The sequence below is a fragment of the Nannospalax galili genome, unplaced genomic scaffold (genome assembly GCF_000622305.1).
Source record: "Nannospalax galili isolate Female #2095 unplaced genomic scaffold, S.galili_v1.0 scaffold321, whole genome shotgun sequence".
NCBI lineage: Eukaryota > Metazoa > Chordata > Mammalia > Rodentia > Spalacidae > Nannospalax > Nannospalax galili.
This window is the reverse complement of record NW_008345972.1, coordinates 3,388,330-3,415,897: the sequence shown is the minus strand read 5'-3', so window position 1 is coordinate 3,415,897 and position 27,568 is coordinate 3,388,330. Positions and strand designations below refer to the sequence as shown.

The window sequence follows — 27,568 nt, the reverse complement described above, 5'->3', positions numbered from 1 at the left end:
GCTACTAAGATAGCTCAGCAATTAAGCTGCTCTTTCAGAGGACCAGAGTGAATTCAGTTCTCAGTATCCACATTGGGTGGCTCATAAGTGCCTGTAACTCCAGCTCCAGGGTATCCCCCAATGCCCACTTGTGCTCTTCATGGGCACCGGCACAAAACATATGCATACACACAAATAGACACACACATACATAAATAAAAAGTCTCTGAAATTTTCTATGGATGAAAAGAGCTGGCTGGAGCAATAGATTGTCTCAATATACACATATCTGCTTAGGATCTGGGAAATAAAAGTAAGGTTCTAGACTCAACCCAACTCAGAATTTGGCTTACTCACTAGGAGTCCTGGCAGAGGGACTTAAATATTCCCATTAGCAAGGTGAAAAGTTCTCAAGGATGTGGGAAGAACTCAAGGTTCCCTTTGCTCTGGTGCCTCAAGCACCTGGCATGCACACAGTCTACACTTTATCTGGGTCACTAATAAGGAATGGCCTAAGGCTTATGACCAAGAAGTGTGTTTTCTAATCCAGGCTCTGCTCTTTGGAATTCTTACCTCCAGTTCTGCCTCTGGAGTTTACCTTTTAACTAGGCATGGGGGTGGAGGGATGAATCAACTATGCAGAATCATAGCTAAGGAAGATTCCAGAGGTAAACACCTTCTTTCAAGCACAATAGATTCATAACTTTTTACATAGTTTATGGATTATTATGATCAAACCAGTAAGTGCAAGAACCTATGGTAGGCAAGTTTAAAAGTCCCAAAATATCGTGTACAAAATCTTTTTTGGAAAACATTTGGCAATGCAAGGACTGGCCAGTTCAGCTCAGTCCTCCCTCAGGCTCACCTCAGAAGAGGCGACCCCAACCTTCTCCGATTCATACATGAGCGATAGGGACCGGCTGGTACTGGCGGCTGTGGCCTCTGCCCTAAGAAGCACCTCCTGTCGCAGGTACTGCTGCCTGTCCATGGGGGCGTCGGGGAGGTCTCGGGCGTCCCTCCAAGGCGCCGGCCGGGCGTCCTCATCCTCCGCATCATCGTCAAAAGGATTATAGCTTTTGGGGTAGCCCGACATGCTGCCGGCGATGGTCTGTCCTAGGAAGCGGAGGAGCGGCCGGACCACAGTCAACAGCCCACCGCCCGGTGGGCGGACCTCCGAGAGCTACTTCCGGCAGTGTAGCGTCGGCAGCCCCGCCTCTGGAGCCAACCATCGCACGCAGCGGTGGGGGGAGACCATCCGCCACACGCGGCCACGCCCACTTCACTAACTCATTTTCCCCCTGCTGCTTTGGGCCTGCCCCACTTCCAAGCCCCACCCAGTATCTGCCGCAGAGCGGTCACGTGTCCGGGAAGCCCGCGACTGCTGCGCTTGCGCGATGAGATCCGGCGCTCGCTGGCCGGGTGAGGCGAGCGGGCCGGGCAGTACTGTGGCTCATGGGACGATGGCGGCAGCTGGGGCCCGCGGAGGTGGCGGAGGCGGCTCGGGCTCCGGCTCGGGCTCCAGCTCTGGCTCCGGCACGTCGCGGGGCTTTTATTTCAACACGGTCCTTTCACTGGCCCGCTCCTTGGCTGTGCAGAGACCCGCATCCTTGGAGAAGGTAATCCGGGCGGGCTCGGCAACGGACTGACAGGAAGAGGACCCTGAGGTAGTCCAGTGGATCCCCACTGCTAGGGTTCGAAAGAGGCCGAGGCGCTGGGGTCGCAGACCGCTAGTGACAGGAGGGCGCTTCTGAGTGGAGAAGGCGGCCAGGTGGGGCGGCGGGCGGGGTTTCTGCTGTGGACAGGTTGGCAGGGCGGGGAGAAGCTGCGGGTACGGGTGGATGTGGGAGGGTGGCGAGCTATGCGCGGGCAGGCAGCATCTCGTGACACCTCTGGGGCGGGGGCTGTGACTGGTACGTGAGTGCTGGTGAGGAGCAGCGGGATAAGCCAAGGGCCAAGGGTCCAAACCTGGGCCTCTCGTCCTGATTTCCCAGTTTTTATTCCGTGACCTTGGAGAGCTGTCTCTTAAAATAGGGGTGTTTTCCTCTGCTTTGCCCTTATCATTGAATTGTGGTGGAGGGCATCGTGTCTGAATGTGCTTTCTGAACCTGCACACCGACTGCGTATTCTACGGATTGGGGGCATTAAACTGTTAAACGACAACAACATTGTGTGTTCGGACACAAGGTGCAGTGGGCAGGGATGGGCAGTGAACTATCAGTGGCAGAGCACTAAATTCAGGATTGCTTCAGAAGAGAAAGAACTCGTGCCAGAAGAATCCTTATCTTGGAAGATAAAAGATATGCGTGGAGGTGGCACAGGACTCAGGAGATCAGTTTCATAAAACCAAAAAAGGTATGGGAAGAACACAGATGTGTCAGATCTGAATTTGATCCCTTTACTGTTACTGTAGTCTTGGGAAAGTCACTTAAATGCTCATACCTGTTTGCTTATTTATAAAAGGAAAGAAGATTAAATGAGTTCAGGTATAAAGTGTCTTGCTCAGGGCAAGGCACAGAGTTGATGAGCAGTAAAAGCCAGCTTTTTCCCTCATCCCACCAGTGTGTGATGAGACTCAGCATAGTGCATTAGCATTGAAGGGATAGGGTTGTTTATCCAGTCAGCTTTCTCAAAGATGCGAAGAGGGTGTTTTTTGGGCAGGATCAGAGCTGTGATGACTGCACACCTGCCTGCCACAGTTGGGAGTGGTTTTTGTGGTCTGGAGATGGATGAAGACAAAATGCTATCTTAGGCATTTTGGCAGAGTGACCTGGTCTTTTAGTCAGTTCTCAAACTTGATTTTATCACTCACTTGCAAGGTGAGCAGGTCCTGGAAGATCTAATGCCAACCTGACTTCTGGTTAAAGAGAGAGTATGAACTGGACTTGGTAGCAGATACCTGTAGTCCCTGCTACTCAGAAGACAGCCCAGGGACGGCAGAGATGGCTCAGCAGTTAAGAGCACGTGCTGCTCTTGTAGAGAACCAGAATTGGGTTTCCAGCACCCATGACTGGCAGGTCATAACTTCTGTAACTCAGCTCTAGTGGATTTGACGCCCTCTTCTGGCATCTGAGGGTGAATTGCATACACACATACACCGCCCCCACACACTTAATAAAAATAAAATCTTTAAACAAAGAAGGAAAGAAGTTGGATAGATGGCTCAGCAGTTAAGAGCACTGGCTGCTCTTGCAGAGGACCCGAGTTTGATTCTCAGCACCCACATGGTGGTTAACAACTGTCTGTAACTCCAGTTCCAGGGGAATTCAATACTCTTTTCTGACCTCCAAGGGCATTCATTGCATGACACAGATGCACTTACATACATACAGGCAATACACTCATAAACAAAAATTAAAAATAATAAAATATTTTTTTAAAAAAAGAGAGAAGGGACTGGAGAGATGGCTCAGAGGTTAAGAGAGCTCACTGCTCTTCCAGAGGACCTGAATTATGTTTCTAGCACCCATATCTGGTGGGTCACCACTGCCTGTAACTCTAGGTCCAGGAAATCTCTCTTCTGGCCTCCTCAGGCATGCATACATATAGCATACATTCACACAGACACACACATACCCAAATAATAAAAATAAATCTAGAAGAAGAGGAGTAGGAGGCAGTGGCAGCAGCCTAGGCAACATATTGAGGTCCTGAGTCAAAAGGAAAAAAACAAGTCAGGGGAGTACAATAGAATGACAAAAACATGAGTTTGAGTGAGAAAACAATCTTTTTATACTAGTGTGACTGGACAAGTCAGTTCCATATGCCAATCTCTACTTTCTCCTGTAAAAAAAAATCCCAAACCAAAAAACAGAACAATGCTTGGTAGGAGTATTATGAAGATCAACACAATGACATGAATAAAAACAAGCCTGTGGGCACTTAATGAATGATCACTGGTAACCTTAGATGAGTCTGACGGATAATGGACCATATTATTAAATCAAACTCTGCCAGCTAGTCAGGTATACTCTTAGAAAGAAAACCAACAAACATATCAGAAGTTTATTATGTTCAGGGAGAAGAGAGTGCAGAGAGTTGGATTTTTTTTAATTAAAATCTTTTAACATTCATTTTTGTGTGCATTTGTGCATGCATTTTTGCCACAGTGCAAGTGTGGAAATCAGAAAACAACTTGTGGTTCTCCATCCACTATGTGGGTTCTGGGTATTGAACTTGGGCTTAGTGGCAAGGGCCTTTACTCATGGAGCACTCACACCAGCCTGAATTGGAAGATTTTTAAAAAGAGGGTTCTAGCAGGGCGTGGTGGTGCATGCCTTTAATCCTAGCACTCGGGAGGCAGAGGCAGGGCGATCTCTATGAGTTCCAGGCCAGCCTGGCCTACATAGTGAGTTCCAGGCCAGCTGGAGCTGCCACAGTGCAAGTGTGGCAGGGTCTCAAAAAGACCAAAAAAACAAAAACAAGAAGATGGTTCTGCATCTCTAGCAGTGATAGTACCCTTTCTCATTCAATAATTGAAAAGTACATCTTGAGCTCAACTTGCCTTCATTATTCAGTCACATTGTTGGAGGACTGGCAATATGGCAACGTTCCCCCCCCCCAATAAATGTAGAAAAACAGTTTTTTTTAAAAGCTCATGAGAGCTCTGGGTATAGGTCAATGGTAGAATATGTGTGTGATAGAGTACTTATCTGTCATGAACAAGGCCTTGGGTTGACCAGTACCCAAATCAAAGCAAAACAAAATCCCCAGATTCTGTAATTGTAATGTTGTTAGTTTTTTGGTTTTATTTTTGTTTTTGTTTTTGTTTTTTGTCTTTTTGAGATAGGGTCTCCCTGTAGCCATAGCTGGCCTAGAACTCACCATGTAGACCAGCCTGGCCTTGAATTTACAAAGATCCGCCTACCTCTGCCTCCCAAATGCTGGGATTAAAGCCGTATGCCACCAAGCCCGGCATGTTGTTAGTTTTGTATCTTGTCATAACTGCTTCAGTTAATTGATACTGCCTTGGGTTTATAGCACCCTAATACCACTTGGAAAATACTTGACTCACTGGCAATTTTAACCTCCACTTCTATGTAAAAGAGCTAACAGAGCAGATTTGAGACTGCAAACAGGGCTTGCTTTTGAGATTGGCGATGGTTGACATCAGAGAATTGGGGCATTTGAACTGTTTCCTCAGTTTCTAACTGATAAGCAGATTCATTGTGCCTAAACTCTTTGTGCATATTATATGATTTATGTAAACATCTGCTTTCCTTCTGGAGATCTATTTGATAGCTGCTAGGTAGATCCTGTCTATGTGACCAACCTTCAATAAAAAGCCTTAGGTGCTGAGCCCTTAGTGGACATCCCCAGGTACATGTGTTCATGTACACACTCACACAGACACATATATATTTACACTGTTTAAAGAACTTTATTAAAGCAAGAGGTTTTTGTTGTTGTTCAGACAAGGTTTCCCTGTAGCCCTAGCTGACCTGGAACTTACTACATAGACCAGGCTGGCCTTGGACTCACAGAGATCTGCCTGCCTCTGCCTCCTGAGTGCTGGGATTAAAGGCGTGTGCCACCACACCCAACTCCTCTCCTTTTTAAATTTTATATTTTTTCAGGGTTGTTTTCGTAATATTTAAATTTTTCGCTATTTCAAAGCACAAATTTCTTTTCCTGGTCTCTGATAAATTGTAAACAGTTGGAATGACAGTGGCTCTGGTAACTGCCTTCTGGGCAGCCTCTAGCTTGGTGGCTTGCAGTATAGCTACAGCCTTATCAGCCTTGGAGCAAGAGACTCTAGAGACTCAAGCATATGAGATAGTTCTCAAGTTATCAATCTGCAAGGGCATGCCAATGAGTTTAACAGCAAGAGTAGGATGCATGGCTTTAATAAGAGGAAGTAGCTGTTCATCCAACATTTGATTTTGCTTTGGGGATGGGGCAGATACCAACTTGGAAGCAGTTTAAAGTGCCTAACCTTGTATGTGAGAAGCAGGCCCATTGTATAGTAACTTGTGACTGTGCATTAAGATGTTTGCTGGGGGTTGGGGATTCCTGAATGGTGTGGACAGTAGGAAGAGCAGCAGCAGCAACAGCAGTACATAGACCCATAGTCTATGTTGATGTGTTAGCAATACACTGTTGATACAACTGGCTGAACCTTTGAGGAAGCTGGTGATCTAGGAGCAGCTGGGTTGATCACACAGCGTTTTTGGAATGGATGAGATCTGATACCCCGAGCAGCACAATGAGGACTCCATCCTACTTGAGCACTTTGGCAAGGATAGTATGCAGCCTGTGGGATCATTGCCATGAGCTAGCCTGAAGCAGGTGCTGACTGGTAGGGGTCATTACAGGATTGTGCACAGCTATACACTTGCCAGTCTCTGTGTATATTGGTTAAGGAGGTGAACCTGGCTCTCTTTGCACTGAGCTAAAGCTACGTGCAGTGGCTCCTGGACACAAAAATTACAGTAACTTTTGCTGTTATAGCAAGAAATAAACATGCTTAACCTCAGAGGATATAGAAAGTATGAAGAAGTCTGTGCATTTCTTTCTCTAGATAAGACCTATGTTTTTTCCCCCTGCTGGTAGCCTTTCACTGTAATAAAATTTAGCTATAAATACAACTATGTACTTGTGGGCATTTTGAGGGGCTCTGAGACAACTTACTTTGTGGAGAAGGCGTCTGTGGTGTATGTAAGTGCACCTGTGTCATGCAGTGCCCACAGAGATCAAAAGAAGGTGTCAAATCCTCTGGAACTGGAGTTACAGACAGTTGTTAGCTGCCATGTGGGTGCTGGGAACTGAACCCAGGCACTCTATAAGAGCAGCAAGTACTCTTAACCAGTGAGCCATCTCTTCAACCCAAGTTACCAACCTTTTCTTCTACGTTCTTCAGTTTTGCTGTTAATCTGTCAGTTCAAGTTAGTGATTTTTTTTAAGATAAGAGAAACTCCATGCAATTTTTTTTGTATTTCCCATTTCTTTCTGCACTGTGTTCATGTTTTCTTTGTGTGTTAATACCATCATGTTTGTTATATCTGGTTCTGTTTATTTTATTCCTTGCTCCCTTGTACTAGAGAATGATCCTAGGACTTCAGGTATGCTAGGCAAACTTTCTATCACCAACTTATATATATTTCCAGTGCTTGTAGCCCAAGTTGGCCTTCAACTGGCTATATAGCTAAGGATGACTTTACTCACAGCCCTCTTTTTACTTTTTATTTTGACACTAAATTTCCTAAAAGATGGCCTTGAACTCACTCTGTAGACCAGGTAGCCTTGAATTTTTGATCCTCTGCCTTAGCTTCTTGAATAGCTAGGATTACAGGTCTGTGAGTCAGGCCTGGTTTGGATGTGTTTTGTTTTTGAGTCCTGTAAGACTGTTCATACAATTCAGTGATCACTGGAAGATAGAGTAGAATAGAGTACAGTTATATTTGTGGTTAAAGTATATTACAGTGAAAGAATGTGTGATAAGATTAGCAAGGAAAAAAGGCATAGGCAAAGTCTAGAAAACCCATGAACAGGCTTCCGTGTCCTGGCTCTCTCTTTTGAGATGACCACATCTGTGCCTTTTCTTATCAACCAGTACAGTAACATGTATACAAATGTGACAGCCTAGGCAAGTTAAGCTCAAGAAGTGTGTGTGTGTGTGTGTGTGTGTGTGTATACATGTATGTATATGAGTATACTCATCTTATAAGTGTGCATGTAGAGACCAGAGGTTGATATTTGGTGTCTGCCTCACACTTTCCACCTTACCCTTTAAAAAAAAATTTTTTTTTTCTTTTTTGAGACAGCATCTCCCCGTAGTCCCAGCTGGTCTGAAACTCACTATGTAGACCGGGCTGGCCATGAACTCACAGAGATCTGCCTGCCTCTGCCTCCAGAGTGTTGGGATTAAAGGCATGTGCCACCACACCCAGCTTAAAATTTATTTGTAAAGGTATGAGTGTTTGCCTGCATGTATGTCATTGTACCTGAGGGTGCAATGCCATGGAGGCCAGAAGAGGATATAAGATCCCCCTGAACTGGAGTTACAGATGATTGTTAGCTGCATTGTGGGTGTTGGGAACCAAATCTGGTTCTTCTGCAAGAGCAGCAATTGCTCTTAACAATTGAACCATCTCTAGCCCCCTTCCTTTTTGAGGCAAGGTCTCTGGCTAAACCTGGAATTTTCTGTTTTAGCTAGACTAGCTGGCAGATGTTACAGGCTTTTTACACAGGTGCTAGGAATCTGTACTTTTTTTTTTCCTGCACAATTTCTGTTGATGGGTTTTTCTCACAGGTTGTCTTAAAAAATTTTTTTTATTATTTTTATTTTATGAGTATGAGTGTATCGCCTGCATGTATGTAAGTGTACCTGTGTTATATAATGCCCATGAAAGTCAGAAGAGGGCATCAGGTCCCTGGAACTAGAGTTTCAGACAGTTGTTAGCTCCATGTGGGTGCTGGGAACTGAACCTGGGTCCTCTGCAAGAACAGCCAGTGCCCTTAACTGCTGAGCCATCTCTTCCAGCCCCTCACAGGTTGTCTTATGCTATCTTCAGTTTGCCCATTGCTAATGTATAGAAATTCAATTGATTGTGTATGTAGATCTGCAGCTCTGCAGCTTTGCTAAACTTATTCTAGTACCTTTTAGCTTTTTTTTTTTCCATTAGACAAGATTTTGTCATCTGCATATAGAGGTAGTTTTACTTCTTTTCCAATCTGGATGTCTGTTTCATTTTCTTTTGTAGCTGCTATTGCTAGAACCTTCAGTACAGTACTGAATAGAAGTAGTAAGAGTAGACATTCTTGTCTGGTTCCTGATTTAGGGAAAACTTGTCTTTAAATGTGCCACATTGGGGATCTGGCATGCAGCTCAAGGATATACTAATTACTTGCATAGCATATCATTCATAAAGCCCTGAGTTCAGTCTCTGTCAACGCACATATACACAGACACACAAAGTGAGCTGCTTTTTCTCTCTCAGTTTGAAGAAGTTTCCTGCATTCATTTGAGTGTTTTTTTGTTTTGTTTTTAAAAATTATTTTATTTTTAATTATTTGTATATGTGTGTGTCTCTGAACGTGCACATGCGAGTGTCGGTTCTGGCAGAGTCCAGAAGAGGGTGTCATATCCCCTGGAACTGGAGTTATAGGCAGTTGTGAGCTGCTTAATGTGGGTGCTGGGAACTGAACTTGTGTCCTCTGCAACAGCAGTATGAGCTCTTAATCACTGGGCCATCTCTCCAGCCCCTTGTTGAGTGTTTTTGTCATGGGTGTATGTGAATCTTTTAACTGTTTCTCTTGTGGAACCTATTTATTTTGTGGTGCTAGGAATCAAATCCAAGGCCTCACATGTGCTAGGCAGCTATTCACACTGCCTTTAAAGCTATTTCTTTTTTGAAACAAGATACCTGTATAGCCTAGGCTGACCTGGAATTCACTATATAGCCCAAACTGGCCTTAAACTCAGTATCCTGTCTCAACTTCCTAAGTCCTGATTATAGGTCCGTGCTATCACATCCAGGTTTGAAGCTGATTTTCAAAGTCTGTTAAAGCAAGTCTAAAATAGCTTTTGCTGAAGGAATAATTGAGCTCCGCAATTATTTTTGCTAAGAATAATGTAGGCTCAGTTCTTGTATACTCTGAGAGCCATTTGACTCACGGTCCCCTGTTCTTTGTCTAACTTCATATATCTCTGTATTCATCAAAGACTGAAGTAAGGGGAACTTTACTGCAGATTTCTGGGGCTTATTTTAGTTTTACTCTCTTTTCAGGATTTTTAGCTGTCAGATTTCCTGTATGTCTGTTTTTGCCTTGCGGTTTAGGGAGACCTTCATAATCTGCTTGGGATTCCCTTCTCAGCCTGTGGTCAGGGCATATCACTGGCAGAAAACTAGCTTAACAATAGGGCTCATTCTGTTTTCTATTAGATATTGCAGTCCTGTGCTGCTTGACCTGGTTTCATATATTTGTTCATTTTCCTAGGAAGATAAATCCAGATATTATCTCTTTATAACTATAAGCAGTTCTTGGATCACAGGGTTTTATTATAAGCATTGATGTTACAAAAAATATCTGTGTAGGGCTAGAGAGATGGCTCAGCGGTTAAGAGCACTGACTGCTCTTGCAGAGGACCTGGGTTCGATTCCCAGCACCCACATGGCGGCTATGAACCGTCCTTAACTCCAGTTCCAGGGGAATCCGAAGCCCTCTTCTGACGTCCATGGCATGCATGACACGGGTGCACTCACATACATGCAGGCAATACATTCGTACATATAAAGTAAAAATAATAAATAAAATATTTAAAATTTTTTTTTAAAATCTGTAATCTTCCTATATGTGATAAAAATTGAAGCTCAGGGAAGATTTGCTAATTTTACATAGTTTTAAGGTAAAAGCGAGATTCTATATATAGTATATATGGAATCAGGCCAGGTGTAGTAGTGTACACCTGTATCCCAGCACTTGGAAGGCAGAGGCAGGCAGATCTCTGTGTGTTCAAGGCCAGCCTGGTCTACATAATGAGTTCCAGGACAGCTGGGCCTACAGGGAGACCCTGTCTCAAAAAAAAAAAAAAGAGAGAAAGAATATATATGGAATCAGCAGTTTGTCCACATTTTACAGAAGAAAAACTGCAAGTAGAGATGTTCAGGTAGGTTTTGTTCTTTATTTCGTGTCACAAGACATGTGCCATGGTGCATGTGTTTTCAAATGGCAGTTTGCCTCGAGTTGATTCTCTCCTTTCTCGATGAAGGTCCTGGGGATCAAACTCAGTTTGTCAGGCTTGGTGACGAGTGCTTTTTACCCAGTGAGCCATCTCGCTGGCCCCTCAGGTCACTTGGGTGAGAGACAGAGCTGAACTGAAAATAAGTACCTCCTGATTGTTCAACTCCCCTGATTAATGGTGTATTGTCCATTGGAATAGGTGTAACAGGATATTTACATCTGTGTCTACCCTGACAGACACTTGAGCAGAGCTTAAGAAATTGGAGGAGAGTGGGGCTTCTACTAATTTTCTCCAACTTTTGAGTCATTAACTATGTAAGTACACGTAATGCTGTTTCCTGTGAAGTGTGAAGTGTAGAAAGGCATGTTGATTGTTCAGAAGTCATATGTCCACCATAGATGACCATAAAAACAAATTCCCCTGAAACTTGAGTTAGGGACTGTTGTTAGCTGCCATGTGGGTGCTGGGAACCGAATCAGGTTCTTTACAAGAGCAGCCAGTGCTCTTAACCGCGGAACCATCTCTCCAGCCTCTTTTTTTCTGATTTTTTTTTTTTTTTGAACAGGGTCTCCCTGTAGCCCCAGCTGACTTGGACTCACTAAATAGCCCAGGCTGACCTCGAAATCACAGAGATCCATCTGCCTCTGCCTCCCAAGTGCTAGGATTAAAGGCATGTGCCACCACACCCAGCTTCTTCTGATTTTTAAAAAGCTTTCCTTTTACCTTTTTATCCTTTAACCACTGAGCCATCTTTCCAACCCCTTTCTTTTCATAAAAACAAAAAGATTATAGTGTTAAAGTTTTGTTTTGTATAAGAACTTTGACTTTCCTGTACCTATTTCATCACTGGTAAAATGGGATGATGCATAACATCTACTTAATATATTCTTTTTTTTTTTTTCATTTGGTCTTTTTGAGACAGGGTCTTCCTGTAGCCCCAGCTGGCCTGGAACTCACTATGTAGACCAGGGTGGCCTTGAACTCACAGAGATCCTTGGGCCTCTGCCTCCCGAGTGCTGGGACTAAAGGCATGGGCACCACACCCAGCATATATATTCTTGTAAGAAATAAGTTAATGGGGGGCTGGAGAGATGGCTCAGTGGTTAAGAACATTGGTTGTTCTTGCAGAAGACCTGGGCTAACAATCATCTGTAACTGCAGTTCTAGGGGAATCTGAAGCCCTCTTCTGACTTCCATGGGCATTGCACGACTCGGGTGCACTTGCCTACATGCATGCAGACAATATACTCATATACATAAAATAAAAATAATAAATAAAATATTAAAAAAAGAAATTAATGCAGACTAGCACATAGTACATAACAGAGGCTCAGTCGGTGTTATTATTTGGAGAATGGCACCCACCAAAATTGGTTTTCCCTTATATGATATGTGATGACTTCCATAGGGCCCAGGATCAGGTAGATCTTCAGGTGTTTTTCTCATGAGAGTCTCAGTTTCCAAGGGTATTTCACATCAAAACTATGCGCTTATGCTAGGCTTTTAGAGTCCTCAGTCATTTAGTTGGTTACTTCCTTTTTTGTGTTACAGGGGCTCAGACAGGGCTTCTTGCATGCCAGCAAGTGCTCTACCACTGCATTACATTCCAGCCAAAAAGTCTGGTTTCGTTTTTTAAATTTTATTTTATTTTGTTTTATCTGTATGAGTGTTTTGCCTGCATGTATGTAAGTGCACCACAAACATGCAATGCCCATGGAGACCTGAAGAAGGCATCGGATCCCTTAAAAATGGAGTTATGGATGGTTGTTAACCGCCATGTGGGTATTGGGAGCTGAATCTAGGTGTGGATCCTCTCTAAGAGCAGCCAGTGCTCTTAACTGCTGAGCTATCTATCCAGCATCATTCCCCTGCCACAGCCTTTTTGAGGCAGAGTCACATTCTATATTCACCTGAACTCACCCTGTAGCCCTAGAACTCATTATATAGCCCAGACTGACCTTGAACTTGGCAATCCTGTCCCAGCCTCCCCAGTGCTAAGTTACATAATTGTTTTCTGATTTGTGTTATAAATCAGTTTTGTCACTTAAATTAAGTGGAGCTTTTTGTTGTCTGTTTGTTTGAGGTGGTTTCACTATACAGTCCTGGCTGACCTGGAACTCACAGAGATCTTCCTGCAAGAGCAATACACACTCTTAATAGCTGGTCATTTCTCCAGTCCCAACCATACTTTGAATGAGCCTGATCTCAAAAAGGTAGAGAGTGAGGGCTGACACCTGAGGTTGTACTCTGACCTCTACATGTGTGCCATGACACTTATGTGCTTAAGTACTTACAAAGACACACATCCACACATATATACACCCACATCATATACATAAATTAAATGGAACAGTTCAGAAATGATCAATTTATAGGTTTCCAATTGTGCATCACCTGAGTAGCATGATAAAACCTCATGTTATTCTCCTCTGCCCTGCCAAGGATCATCCCTTTGCCCAGGAATCATCCCTTTGCCCAGTGTCAACACCAGTACCTACCTGATAGTCACTTCGTAACTATCTTGGTTATCATGTTAGCTTTCAAGCTATTTCAGTACTTTAGTTCAAGTAATCTTTATTTCACTTAATAATGGCACCAAAGCTCAAGAGTACCAGTAACTTGCAGTTTGGATGTAACCAAAAGGATCTGTAAAGTGCTTCTTTTTAATGAGAGGCGTAAATTCTAGACTTAATGAGGAAAGAAAAAAGATTTAAAGCTGTGGTTTATGATAAGAGTGAATCTATCCATGTAATTGTGGAGAAGGAAAAAGAAATTGATGCTAGTTTTGTTGTTGTATAGCCACAGTACATAATGTAGGTTTAGTTAAGATGGAAAATGGCATTATAGGTTTCAGAATTTTGTGTTTCCAAGCCTCCACTAGGGTGTTGGAACACATATTGTCTGTTGGTAAGGGAGGACTGGTGAGATAACTGGGTGACATAACTGGTTACAACATAGTTAGAAATTGGGTTCTAGTCTTCTTGTACCTCTTTTCTTTCCTTCTCAACTCATCAGATGTTCCACTAAGTAAAGTTCTGAAGAGTGGAAGATGTATAGATAAGGAGTACTTTTCTGAAGTGAGAAGTGCCCTTTATCTCAAGAGAAGCAGTTTTCCAAGGGAGTTATTTCGAGGTATAGAGGAGAGAACACATGATGTTCCTGAGTTCTAGAAAACGTTTGAGGGGGAACAGTTCACTTGGATTGAAATGGATCTTAGAAAAGTGCTGGGAATGTGGCTCATTGGTAGAGTGAATACCTGGCATGCATAAGGCCCTAGGTTGAATCTGAAGTATTGGGGCTGGGAAAAGGGGAGAAAGAGAAAAATGGATCTTGAAAGGATAGGTAAAATTTTCATAAGGGAGATGGAGACAGATTGGATTGTAACTGTGCAAAAACCATGGAAAAAGCACCACAGAAGGGGTAAAAAGTGATACACAGAGGCCTAGGTTTACAGAGAAGTTATAAGGCTCAGAGTGTACACCACGTGTTCCTTGGCCAGCTGGAAGTGATTGAAAATGAATGAAGTGAAAGTGGTGATATTTGAGTAAGGAGTGACAAAAGGCAGAGGCTACTGACTCACTTTGGTTTGACCTCCCTGGGCCTAGTTACCTAACTGATAAAACCAAGATAGGAGTTTATGTGACCTGCCTAAAAGTGGGCATGTTACTTGGTGGTTGGGTCTGTGCAACCACTTCCAGCCTCACACCTGTGCGTCTCTGTGCATTTGAGAGATGCCTGTGGTCCTTAGGCCTGAAGTTCAAGTGAGTATCATTTTACTGTAGCAAGGAAACTTGTGTGTATTCTGTATTTCTGTAACTGTTACAGAAATTATACAAAGAAAAATCTGTCACATTCCATTCCTTATGGTGAACTTTGTGTTTGTGTGTGTGTGTGTGTGTGTGTGTGTGTGTGTGTGTATGTAGGCCAGAGGTCAACTTCAGGTATCATTCCTTCGGAGCCTTCCACCTTGGTCCTTTTCTTATTTTGTGTGTTGTATGTGTGTAATATGTTATACAGATGGTATATGTACTTTTTAGTTGGGTGGTGCTAGTTAGTGCTTGTGAACATGCATGTGTGTGCACTTGTGTGCAGAGGTGGGTCTCTTCACAATAATCCAGGAGAATTTCTTTTCTCTGTTTCCAAATCTACAGCTTCTCTTTTGCCTGGAACAGTGACTGTTCACAGGTTCAAGGATTGAGACACAGACATTTTGGGGCTGGTCATTATTCTTCTTCTGCACCAATATAATTCATAAATCACTGAATGACCTTTATAGATCTGAGTTACTTTTTAGTTCTTTTTCATTTCTTTCCTTCACATTTAAAAATTCTGGGCTAATTTTAGTATAATTAGTGAAATTTTATTGTAATTATGAATTGTCACAAATTATTGCTATTTAAATGTTTTCAGTTGAATGGGGATAGCAGGTTTGAAGACAGAGTGGAGTGGGCCTTGGCAGTCCAAGGAAGACTAGGTTGCTTGCTGCCTTCAGTCTCCCCCAGTGAGGTGTGACTGTACAAGCTGTAAGGTCTGGGCATGTTGATATTGTTGAATTGTTATGCTGTGAGATTTTAGAAATCAGATCCCCATTCTGAGTATTGGTTTACAGATGAGAGAGTAACACTTAGAAAGCAAAGGAACAAGCAAGCAGAATCAAGCCAAGTCCAACCCATAGCACTTGTCCTATGAAGGGAAATCTATCCTTACAATTGATGTAAAGAAGGAAGTCTCAGAATTAGCCTTTTCTCTGGAGCATAGTGCCTGGAGGGGCTGGTGGCACCCTGCTCATCAGGAGTGGAAGGAGAACCTGGTGTACTTGTCTGGGTAAAGTTTGACTGGACATACAGATTCTACAGCTCAGGGAGGGAGAGGGTGCCTTTGGTTTATGCCTTCATACATGTCCAAGAGGTTAGCAGATGGGAATCCATAGATGTAAGAGATGATAGTTTTAGAGGAGCTGAGTGGGGAGACAGATAAATGAGCTAGCTACTATAGCCCTGACAGTGGAGTAGCTGTTGGTGTTGTGTTACTGGGGCCCCTCAAATAGATGGGGACAACAGTTGCGTTTACCTTTAACCTCAGTGTTTCTAAGTTAAATATTCCCACATTTTTTAGCCTTTCTTTGCATGGAATATTTCTAGACCTTATCTGCCTTGGATGTTTGTTTTTTGGGTATTTTTTGGTGTGGAAAAATGCAGCTAAAGTGATCTTTCTCCCATGTCTCCAGTCCATCTGTCATGAAATCCTCCAAAACATCTCCTGAACCAGTTGCTTTCCATTTCTGCTCAGTCAGGTCACCCCCATTTTTGCCTAGACAAATTTAGGGTCTCTGACCTATCTACTTTCATTCCTGTCCTCCAAAATCCATTCTCTATGCAGCAGCCAGAGGGGTCCTTCTGAATCTCAATTCCAGACTAACTGAGGTCTCTTACTCCATTGGCTGTGGCCTCCACTGCTACTGGAGTAGAGTCCAAGTGCCAATCTGGCCCTGGAGTCCTGGGAACTGCCTTTGCTTGGATACGAATTTCTGGCATCCTGGCTTACTCTTTCCCACTGAAAATACTTTCGTTTTTTTTTTTTTTTTTTTTTTTTTTTCTGATTGCTTCTTTGTGTTTCAGATCCCAATTTAGTGGATACCTTTTCAGGCCCTCTCTGATCACTCCACCAAAAGTTGTCTTTGAGGCCAGGCCTGATGGTGCTGGTCTGTAATCCTAGCTACTCAGGATCAAGTCAGGAGGATCACAAGTTGAAAGTCTGCCTGGGCTACAGAGAGAGTTCAAGATCAGCCTGGACAATTTAGTGAGAACCAGTCTTAAAATAAAAAATAAACCATCTCTGAGTTCTAGGCCAGCTGGGGCTAAATTAGGGGGAGACCCTGTCTCAAAAAGACATATAAAAAATAATAATAATTGATTTCAAAATAATAACATATATATATGAAAAGAGTTGGGGTATGAAACTCAGTGGTAGAGTACTGGTATAGCATGTGTGAGGACCTGGGTTCAGTTTGTTGAGACAGAGTCCTGCTATGTAGCCCAGGCTGGCCTCTTAACTCATAGGTGATCATTCAGCCTCTGCCTCCCTAGTGCTGTATACAGGTGTGAGCCACCATGCCTGGCCTTAGAGACACTTTAAAGAGATTTATATTAATTTTAATTATGTGTATGTGTTTGTGTGAGGGTATGTGCATGTGAGTGCAGGTGCCCTTGGAGGCCAGAAGCATTGGAATCCCTTGGAGCTGGAGTTCCTGGCAGTTGTGAGCTGCTTAACATGGGTACTGGGAACTGAATTTGGGTCCTCTGCAAGAACAGTGCACCCTCTTAACTCCTGAGTCATCTCTGTAGCCCCATTTCCTTAACTTCCCAGTTTGCTCTGTATCCATAATACCTAGGGCATTCCTTTGCAGGCATCTGTGCTCAGGAAATAGTGAGTGAATTAATTATTGACTTGATTAGTGCCTATATAAGCCATCTGAAGGACATTGGTGAGGCCTAGCGGCATGACAAATGGCTGCTGTGAGTACTAACTTCAGTCAGTGACTGTGCCTTTGTACCAGGTGCATTATCTTCTCCAGTCCTGCAGGAACAGCTGTTACAGACAGGGAAGACTAGTTTATTTCAGAGCCAAGAAAGGATGCCAGAGTCCCATGTGCATTTCACTTACTTAAAGGTTGCCAACCATAGGTTTATTTATATACAACAGAAAAGTATGATTCTTATACTGTACTCATAGAACTCTCTAGGGAGAGAGAAAAGCACAGACACAAACATACTTAAATGTTGAGTGTAGATGGATGCAGTGGTGCATACTTGCAGTCCTCAGGAGCCTGAGGTAGGAGGTTTGCTTGAGCCCAGGAGTATAAGACCAGCCTAGGAAACATTGTAAGACCCCCATCTCAAAGTAAATAAAGAGAACTTAAGTATATATATGTTTATGAATATTGATGAGCTACCTTTTTTTGTATACACAACACTTTTTCTGCACTTAATAACCATTTGTCAGTTTGGACATGTTTCTGAGTCTCCACACTGTTTCTTAGCACATTAGCTTCTCCTCCCAGGTACGTGGTTTAGTATGTTTTTGTGTTGGAACAAGGTATTGGTAAGTATTACACAGGACCATACAAAGGACAAGGGCTTTGTAAAGTATTACACAGCAGAGCAAAGTCCATAAACTTTGATAGGGCTCCAGAATCTTCCCACTAAGTTGATATTGACTCAGTAATCAGAGTTTGAATCTCAATAATTCATTCTATAGTGATTCTACCTTTTTATTTTTTTAATTTACAGGGGTTTCCTTGTAGGGCTTTGGGTAGAGCTCAGAGGTAGAACACTTGCTCAGCATGTGTGAGGCTCTGGGTTTGATCCTCAGCACTAAAATAAATATCCCTGTACTTTTTTGAGTCTTTTCCCTTTGATTTTTTTTTTGTTTGTTTGTTTGTTTGTTTGATGGAGGATTGCCATACCAAGAGTGTGGAGGCCTGAGGACAGATTGTAGGAGTTGGTTTTCTGCTTCTATCATGTGGATTCTGGAGATTAAACTCAAGTTATCAGACTTGGCAACAAGCACCTCTATCCTCAGAGGCCTCTCACTGTGTTGTGTGACAGTATTGGGGGGCAGGGAGATGTGCACAAACATCTACTCACCCTAGATAGGGAACCAACAACAGATGAAAGTAAGGATACCAGCAAAGTCCAACTTGGTGAGCCAATAACTTTTATTGGGATTACTTACAGGAATATGGGTGAGGGGTTACAGGAGCAGAGATGACTCAAAGACAGTTATATCACCAAAGCCCACCCCAGCATGGGTGACAGCTCACGAAAGCCAGAAACCGGGAGCACATTGCACAACTTTGTAGGCAGCTGAACAGGTTGGAGAGTATCTTTTCCAAGTAACTCAGTTATCTGAGCTTCTTCCAGGCAGCTTGGCTGATTTGAGCCTCTTGTTGCATGATTTACCCTTTCCAGGCAGCTCACTTGTCTGAGAGTCTCTCTGCTTATGTATTCTTGGCAAGGGAAGGGCCTAGTGAATCTGGTCAGTTTCAGGGACTCCTGAAGCCATTGAGTTATTTTCTTCCTGAGTTTAAATTAAGTCTTTTCCTTGCAGGATAGAATCTTTCAACTCCCCTTAGAATATCCTGTGTCTCATGGTGCTATAGAGATGGCTCAGAGGTTAAAAGCACTGGCTGTTCTTGCACAGGTCCCAGATTCAGTTCTGGCCTTGTCCTTGGGCGTTGCATGCACAGGTACACCTACGTACATGCAGGCAAAATACTCATACACATAAATTTTTCTTTAAATAAAAATAAAAAAGAAGCTGGGCATGGTGGTGCACGCCTTTAATCCCAGCACTCGGGAGGCAGAGGCAAGCAGATCGTTGTGAGTTCAAGGCCAGCCTGGTCTACATAGTGAATTCAGGTCAGCTGGGACTACAGCTGAAACCCTGTCTCAAAAAGAGAAAAAAAAAAGAATATCCTGTGTCTTAAGGAGCTTCCCTCCAAGGTGGCCTGTTTTAGGTTTTATTCTGGAGGAAACACATTGGACCAAGACTTTATTCTTTCTATCAAGATGTGAGTATAGTTCATTGAAGATCTTGAAAGTAGTGGGAGTCCTGAAATTACCACTGTTGTGTTTGGTCTTTAGCTCTCTTTGTATTTGATTTCTCCTTATGGAGGAATGCTGAATAAAGATTTAGGGCTGGACAGATGGCTCAGCTGTTAAGAGTATTGACTGCTCTTGCAGAGGACCTGGCTTCCATTCCCAACACCCACATGGTGGCTACGAACCATCCTCAACTCCAGTTCCATGGGAATCTGACACCCTCTTCTGACCTCTGCGGCATTGCATGACACAGGTGCACTCACATACATGCAGGCAATACACTCATACACATTAAAAAAAAAAAAAAGATGTGGGCTTAGCATTTCTTTCTTACTGCATTTTTTTATAGTATGTATTTGTTGAGGTGTATATGCCATGTCTTTCCTGTGGAGGTCATAGGACAACGTGTGGGAGTTGGTCCTCTCCCTCCAGCATGTGGAACTCAGGTTGCCAGGCTTAGAGGCCGGCATCTTTACTAGCTGAGCCATCTCAGGTTTAACATTCTTGGCTCCTTTAGTGGTTCCAGAAATGGCTTCCATCTTGAGGTGCAGGTGTTAAATCAATCAGAAAGTGGTTGTTACTCCCATAACACTCATGCCACTATTGTACCAGTGAGCATATCTTACCAAACTGTTTGTTGTTGTAGTTTACAGAGTCGACAGCTGGGTAAGATTGACGATTACTTTTCTTCTTTGGTAGCATGTGTAGCACCTTTTAGCACTATGAGAGCTAGCCAGTAGGGATAAAGCTTCCAGGTCAGTATTAGCTTGATTTCTTCATGTTCTGTGACTCAAACATGTGGTGTCTTCAACAATAGGGTCATATTTTCTAGTTCTGGAGGGTGACCAAGAATAATGGCAACAGCCTGTAATGTTTGGGGAGGAGGGCCTATGGGATGCCACTGACAAACAGCTCCAAAAGAGGTAACCCATTCTTGGCACTGGGCTTTTTATTTGATAGTCTATGGTTTCTAGAAAGGACATTCTCCCTATGTTAAAGGGTAACTCCATTTAAACTCTTTAATTATTTTGAATTTTTTATTGAATTTTTGTGTATTTCATACAGAAAATCATCTTTATATCCCCTTCCCCTTTGACATCCTCCCATAGCCCCCCTCCATCTGGAGTTCATGCATTCTGTCATTTGTGTTAAGGTCTATCATGTAAAGTTAGTGTCCCAAATGTCCCTCAGTGCAAGTTCATCTACCCAGGTTTAGTCAGCCTATCTAGAGTATCTCCCTTCAAGATCAGCTCTTCTTCACCTAGCAGTAATCAGCTGCCAATAATTCTTCAACTAAGATTGGGGCCTGCTGCTCCTTTCCACACTTCTGTCCTGAGTTTTTGTCTGCTTAAGTTTGCATGGGTCTTGTGCTTGCTGATATCATTGCTGTAGGTTTGTCTGAGAAGAGTCCCAGGAGTCTGTAGGACTATTTCCGTATTGTCATGCACCTCTTCCCTGGCTCTTACAGTCTTTTTGCTCCCTCTTCTACAATGATTCCTGAGCCCTGGGTGGGTGGATTTTAATATAGGAGTCCTGTCCAATGACCCACACTCTGCAGACTCTTATTCTCAGTGTTCTGGCCTTTTGCATTCATGGCTCTCTGTTGCATGAGGGAGCTTCGTTGATGAGAATTGAAAGATGCATTAGTGTTCTCTTCATCCTTTGTTCTATGTTCTGTGAGCTTTAGGTATAGAGGTTGCGTCCTAGATGTGCCACTTAGGCTTGGGCAATTCACAGACATCTCTGTGTGTGACTAGTTATGAAACTCTATTTCTGTCTCTTGAAAAGAAACTTCTTTGATGGATAGTGAATGGGATACTTTATAGATTTAAGGATCCATATTACATTTGTCTAGGGATGTGACAGCCTTGGAGTTTTCTCTAAGATCTGAGACCTCTCCATCTATGTGTATTTGGCTAGGTTTATAGTACCAGACATGAGTTTTCTCCCATTGAGTGGGCTTTAAGTCCAATTAGGTAGCTGTTGATTACCCCCAAGATAAAACTGCCACTACTACATCAATGTTACTTGCTGTTCTGGTTATCGATGTGGTTTTGGGGCCTTGAAGCTGGGGTTGGACCGTCCATTGATGTTCTTCTTAGCAGCTTTGCCTGTGCTCTCCAAAGCTATGAGAGCTAGCCTTCAAGGGAGGTGGCTTCCAGGTCAGTTCCAGCTCTGTTGCTTCAAATCCTGTGTCCAAAGTATGTCCTGTCTTCAGCAATAGGGTCTTACCATCAAATTCTGGGAGGTAATCAAGGACTGTGGCAATAGCCTGTGTAATTTTAGGAGTCTCTTGGACTGCCCTGGCCAACAACTCAAAGGAAGGTTTTTCCTGTCTGGCACTGTTTCTTGTTATGTAGCCTTCAGCTATACTCATGGACTCATGAGAGATATTATATGTGCAATTATTCAGTAGGTTTTTGGACTAATACCATTCCCTCTTGTTTTGTATACTAGCTAGGCACTATTTATGTCTCCTGTTTCTCTCCCTGTCTTATCCTTCTTCCCCACTGTCCCAATTTAAAGTGTCCCCTTTTTCCACATTTCTCTCTTAATAATTCTTGTCTGCTGTGGTCCCACCTCTCTTGAGCTCCTTCTTCCCCTTTATTCCCACAGTTCCTTGTATAGCCTTCCTTCTCCCCCTCCCATTTAACTAACCCCTTTTTGCACATTTCCCCCTTAGTAACACCTGTCTCCTATTTTTCTTCTCTTTCGGATTCCTTCTTTCCCTTTACCTCCCTGGTTCCCTTCCATTTTCCTGGTTCCAGCAGTTGTATCAGGATATGTACTCACTTAAAAGGATTTGGTGCTAGGATCCACAAATGAGGGAGAACATATGTCTTTTGTTTTTCTGAGTCTGTGTTAATGTAACAGTTTCTAGATCCATCCACTTACCTGCAGATTTCATTATTTCATCTTTCTTTACTGCTGAGTAGAACTCCATTGTGCAAATTATACCATATTTTTGTTACCCACTCATCAGTTGAGGGGCACTTAGGTTGCTTCCATCTCTTAGCTACTGTGAAAAGAGCAGCAACAAACATGGTTGTACAAGTATCTCTATATCTCTGCAATAGGATGAGTCCCTTGGGTATATGCCAAGGAGTTGTATAACCAGGTCATATAGTGGGTTCATTTTTAGTTTTTAAAGAACTCTCCACACTGCTTTCCATAAGAGTTCCACAAATTTGCAATCCCACCAGCAGTGAATGAGCATTCCCCTTTCTCCACATCCTCACCAGCATTTGGTATGATTTGTTCTCTTAATCTTAGCCGGTCTGACTGGGGTAAGATGAAATTGTAAGGTAGTTTTAATTTGCATTTCCCTAATTACTAATGATGTTGAACATTTTTCAAGATATTTCTTAGCCATCTTTATTTCTTCTTTGGAGAACTCTCTATTTAGATCTTTAGCCCATCTTTTAATTGGGTCACTTGTTTTCTTGATTCTTTGTTTTTTAAGTTCTTTATATATTCTGAATGTCAGATGTGTCACTGATGAAGATTTTTTTCCCCACTCTGGGTTTTCTCTTCACTTTCTTGATTGTTTCTTTTGCTGTACAGAAGCTTTTTAGTTTAATGATATCCTACTTGTTGATTGTTGACCTTAATTCCTGAGGTACTTGTGTCTGATTTATAAAGTCCTTTTCTATACTTATATCTTGTAGGTTACTGCCAATATTTTCTTCTAATAATTTCAGAGCTTCAAGTTTCACATTGAAGGCTTTGATCCATTTTAAGTTGACTTTTGTGTGAGGTGGAAGATAAGAATCTAGTGTCATTCTTCTACAGGTAGAGATCCAGTTTTACCAGCACCATTTGTTGAAGATGCTGTCTTTCCTCCATTGTGTGATCTTGTCTGAAATTGCATGTACTCGGATTTGGGTCTTCAATTATGTTCCATTGACCTATGTGTCTATTTTTGTGCTGGTACCATGCTGTTTTTATGACTATAGCTCTGTAGTATACTTTGAGATCTGGTATAGTAATCCCACCATCATTGCTCAGGGTTGCTTTGGCTCTTCAGAGTCTTTTGTGCTTCCATATGCATTTAAGGATTTTTTTTTCCTAATTCTGTGAAGTATGTCATGGGGATTTTGATTGGGATTGCATTGAATCTATATATTGCTTTTGGTAGGATGGTCATTTTCACAATATTTATTCTCCAATTCGTAAGCATAGGAGGTCTTTCCATCTTCTGGTGTCTTCCTCAATCTCGTTAAAGATTTAAAATTTTTGTTGTAGAGATCGTTTATGTTTTTGGTGAGGTTTATTCTGAGATTTTATTTTATTTTATTTTATTTTATTTTATTTTGAGGCTATTCTGAATGGGAAGGTTTCCCTATACTCTTTCTCTGATTGCTTGTTATTGGTATATAGACACCTTAGTGAAAGTGTCAGTAAGTTCTCATAGTTTTCTCGTGGAATATTTGAAATTTCTTAGGTACAGTATTATATCATCTTCAAAAATGGGTAATTTGAACTCTTCCTTTCCAATTCGTACTCCTTTAATTTCCTTCTCTTATTGCTGTAGCAAGAGTTTCAAGCACTATATTGAAAAGTAGTGGAGTGGACAGCCTTGTCTGCTTCCTGATTTTAATGGGAATGCTTCCAGTGTTTTTTTCCATTTAAAATGATGTTGGCTGTGGGTTTGTTGTATATAGCTTTAATTATGTTGAGGTATGTTCCCTCCAGTCCAATTCCCTTTAGGACTTTTATTATGAATGTATGCTGAATTTTGTCAAAGTCCTTTTCTGTATCTATTGAGATAACAGTGTGGTTTTTGTCTTTGAGTCCATTTATATGATTTATGACATTTACTGACTTGTGTATATTGAACCATCCCTGCATTTCTGAAATAAAACCTACTTGATTATGGTGAATGATCTTTTTGATGTGCATCTGTATGCAGTTTGTGAGTATTTTGTTGAGAATTTTTGTGTCTATGTTCATTAAGGATGTAGGGCTACAGTTTTCTTTTTTACTTGTGTCTTTACCTAGTTTTGGTATTAGAGTGATGTTGGCTTCATAGAAGGAATTTGGGAGTTCTCCCTCTGCTTCTATCTTTTCAAATAATTTAAGGAGTTTTGGTTGCAGATCTTCTTTAAATGTCTGGTAGAATTCTGCTGTAAATCCATCTGGGCCTGGGGTTCTTTTAGTCATGAGGTATTGTATTACTATTTCAATTTCCTTATATGTTATGGGCCTGTTTAAACCGTTGATCTGTTCTTGGTTTAGCTTTGGTGGTTTCCATGATTTTAGATATCCATTCATTTCTTTTAGGTTTTCACATTTAATAGAGTATAGGTTTTTTAAGTATTCCCTTATAATATTCTGGATCTTTTTTGGTGTCGTGATGTTTCCCCTTTTATTTCTGATTTTGTTGATTTGGATTTGTTCTTTCTTTCTTTTGGCTAACTGGGCTAAGGGTCTGTCTAAGTTGTTTAGGTTTTCAAAGAACCAGCTCTTAGATTCATTAATTCTTTTTACTTTCTTTGTTTCTATTTCATTAATTTGTGCTCTGATTTTTGTTACTTTTTCTCCTCTTCTGGGTTTGGGTTTTATTTGTTCTTCCCTTTCCAGAGTCTTGAGTTGTGGTGTCATTTATTTGTGCTCTTTCTGGTTTTTTAATGTAGGCACTTAGAGCTATAAACTTCCCTCTTAAGACTGCTTTTTAAGTGTCCCAGAGGTTGTGTTGTGTTGTATTGTCCTTTTCATTGAATTTCAGGAATTCTTTTATTTCTTTATTTCTCCTTTGATCCACTCATCATACAGGAGGGTGTTGTTTAATCTTCATGAGTTTGTGTAGTTGCTAGGGCTTCTTCCAATGTTGATTTTAAGCTTTATTGTGTTGTTGTCTGATAGAATGCGTGGAATTATTTCAGGTTTTTTGTATTTGTTGAGGTTTGTTTTGTGCCCTAGTATGTTGTCAGTTTTTGAGAACATTCCATGGAGTGCTTGGGTGGAATATTTGGTAAATATCTGCTAGGTCCATTTGATGTATGGTATCATTTTATCCAGATGTCTCTCTGTTTATTCTTCATACAGTTGACCTGTCTAATGGAGACAATGGGGTATTAAAGTCCCCTACTATTACTGAGTTGGGGTTAATCTGTGTCTTATTTTTAAAAAAAGACAACAAAAGTAGGCATGGATATGGGAAAAGAGAAATACTTATTCACCGTGGTGGGACTGCAACTGGCACAGCCATATGGAAATCTGTGTGGAGGTTCCTCAAAAGGTTAGAAACAGATCTACCATAGCTGTACCACTCTTGGGCATATACCCAAAGGACTCTATATCCTACTAGAGATGCTTGCTCATCTATGTTCATTACTGTTCTATTTACAATAGCCAGGAAACAGCCTAGATGTCTATCAGCTGATGAATGGATAATGAAAATGTGGTACACTTGCATAATAGAATATTATTCATCTGTTAAGAAAAATAAAATTATGAAAATTTCAGGTAAATAGATGGAGCTGGAAATAATCATTATGAGTGAGGTAACCCAGACCCAGAAAGACAAAAATCTTATGTTCTTTCTCTTAAGTGGATGCTAGCTTTCTTTGCATCTTTAGACATGTGTGTTTAAACTGGAATACCTACAGATGTCAGGAAACTAGTTAGGGGCCATGTGAGGAGGTCTTTAAAGGGAGGGAAAATCGAACAAAAGTGGTATAAAGGGGGAATGGAGAATAATAGAAGGACTAGGTGGGGTGGGGAATGGAAGAAGAGAGTAAAAGAGGAAGTATGGGGAGGGATAACTGATACTAAAGACCTTTGAAAAAAAATCACATGGAAGCATACTACTACAGAAGTTTTCTAAAACATATACATGTACATAAATAAAAAGAGTTTAAGGAGACCATAGCAGACTGTCTGAGAGTGCCTGGATCTGGCCTCATGGTGGTGAGCGTCCCCAAATCCTCTGGTCCCCAACACCCTATATTGGGACCAGTGAGGCCCTCTCACTTCACCAGGGATAGACTTCTCTGCCCTACAGTAGGGGCTGAGACTGCTTGAGAGTGCCTGAATTGGGCCTCCCCTCAGCAAACTTCCCAAATTGTCTTGTGAGTGCCCACTAGTAGGGGTCCAGACATTAGAAGGAAGCTTACCTGACTAGAGCCTGACTTGGGCCTATGTGGGAGCTCCTGAGTAGCTGATCTGAAGACATCAGTTCCCTTTAATATAAAATCTTAGATAACCTGAAACCTAGATCAACCAGCTTTACATACCCAATAAGAAAAAAACCAAAGCACACGAATAATACAAAGCAGACTTCAACTCAACAAAGGAAGGCTTGAGTCTCACACCAGAATCAGAAACAACAAGAGAAATCCACATGCCAAAATCACAACAGAAAAATAATCAAATGGAAAGCCAAAACACTATGTCCCCACCACATGCCACCAGTCCTATAGAAGAGTTCTCTAGGGAGAAACACCTAGAGATAACCCAGGACACAGAACTTAAAAGAACAATCATAAACATGATAAAGGAATTCAACTAATTTAAGGAACACGAAAACAAATTGAGCTAAAAGAAGATAGGGATAAACGTCTGAGTGAATTCACAAAAGAGATAGAAACGTTGAAGAAAATTCAGGCAGAAATGAAGAAGGAAGTGCAAAACTCAGTAAGCCAACTTGAAACAACAGGGGAAAGCCTCACCGCTAGAATGAATGAAATGGAAAAAAAATATCAACACTGGAGGATAAAGTTGAAGAATTGGACAACTCAACCAAAGAGTGTGGAAAATTTAAAACAACACAGGAATGGAATATGCAAGAGATGTGCGACACCATGAAAAGACCAAATCTACAGAACATAGGAATAGAGGAAGGAGAAGAATTTCAGGTTAATGGTATTGGCTAGATCTTAAATGGGATTGTAGAAGAGAATTTCCCAAAATTAAGGAAAGACATCCTCATATAAATACAGAACACCAAACAGACAGGACCAGAAAAGAAACTCCCCACAGCATATCCCAGTAAAAACACTTAATGTACAGAACAAAGAGAGGATACAGAAAGCAGGAAAAGAAAAACAACAAGTCACATACAAAGGAAAGACCATCAGAATTACAGCTGACTTATCAATGGAAACTATGAAAGCCAGAAGAGCCTGGACCAAGGCATTTCCAGTTCTACAGGACAATAACTGCCAGCCCAGAATACTTTACCCAGCAAATATGTCTATTATAGTTGAGGGGGAAAGAAAAATCTTCCACGGCACGAATAGCCTGAAAGAATACATGTCCACAAAACGAGCCCTTCAAAGAATACTTGAAACAATACAGAGAG

General features: G+C 41.9%; 2 protein-coding genes across 4 annotated transcripts in view; one reads left to right on the top strand and one right to left on the bottom strand.

Moving 5' to 3' along the window:
• Positions 1-1,168, bottom strand: part of Snap29 (synaptosome associated protein 29) — a 45,735-nt gene extending 44,567 nt beyond the window's left edge. The window contains exon 1 of the mRNA XM_008842239.2: positions 845-1,168. Coding sequence (XP_008840461.1) covers positions 845-1,072 — 228 coding nt within the window. The 5' untranslated portion in view covers positions 1,073-1,168. The remainder of the gene's footprint in view (positions 1-844) is intronic.
• A 180-nt stretch (positions 1,169-1,348) lies between these two features.
• The window catches only part of Pi4ka (phosphatidylinositol 4-kinase alpha), a 161,424-nt gene continuing 135,204 nt past the window's right edge, over positions 1,349-27,568 (top strand). Inside the window, exons 1-2 of one of the 3 annotated variants that reach the window (XM_029567858.1) lie at positions 1,349-1,595; positions 2,229-2,331. In XM_029567858.1, coding sequence (XP_029423718.1) covers positions 1,432-1,595; positions 2,229-2,331 — 267 coding nt within the window. In that variant the 5' untranslated portion in view covers positions 1,349-1,431. The remainder of the gene's footprint in view (positions 1,596-2,228; positions 2,332-27,568) is intronic. The other 2 variants (XM_029567857.1, XM_008842235.3) reach the window with 2 other exon arrangements.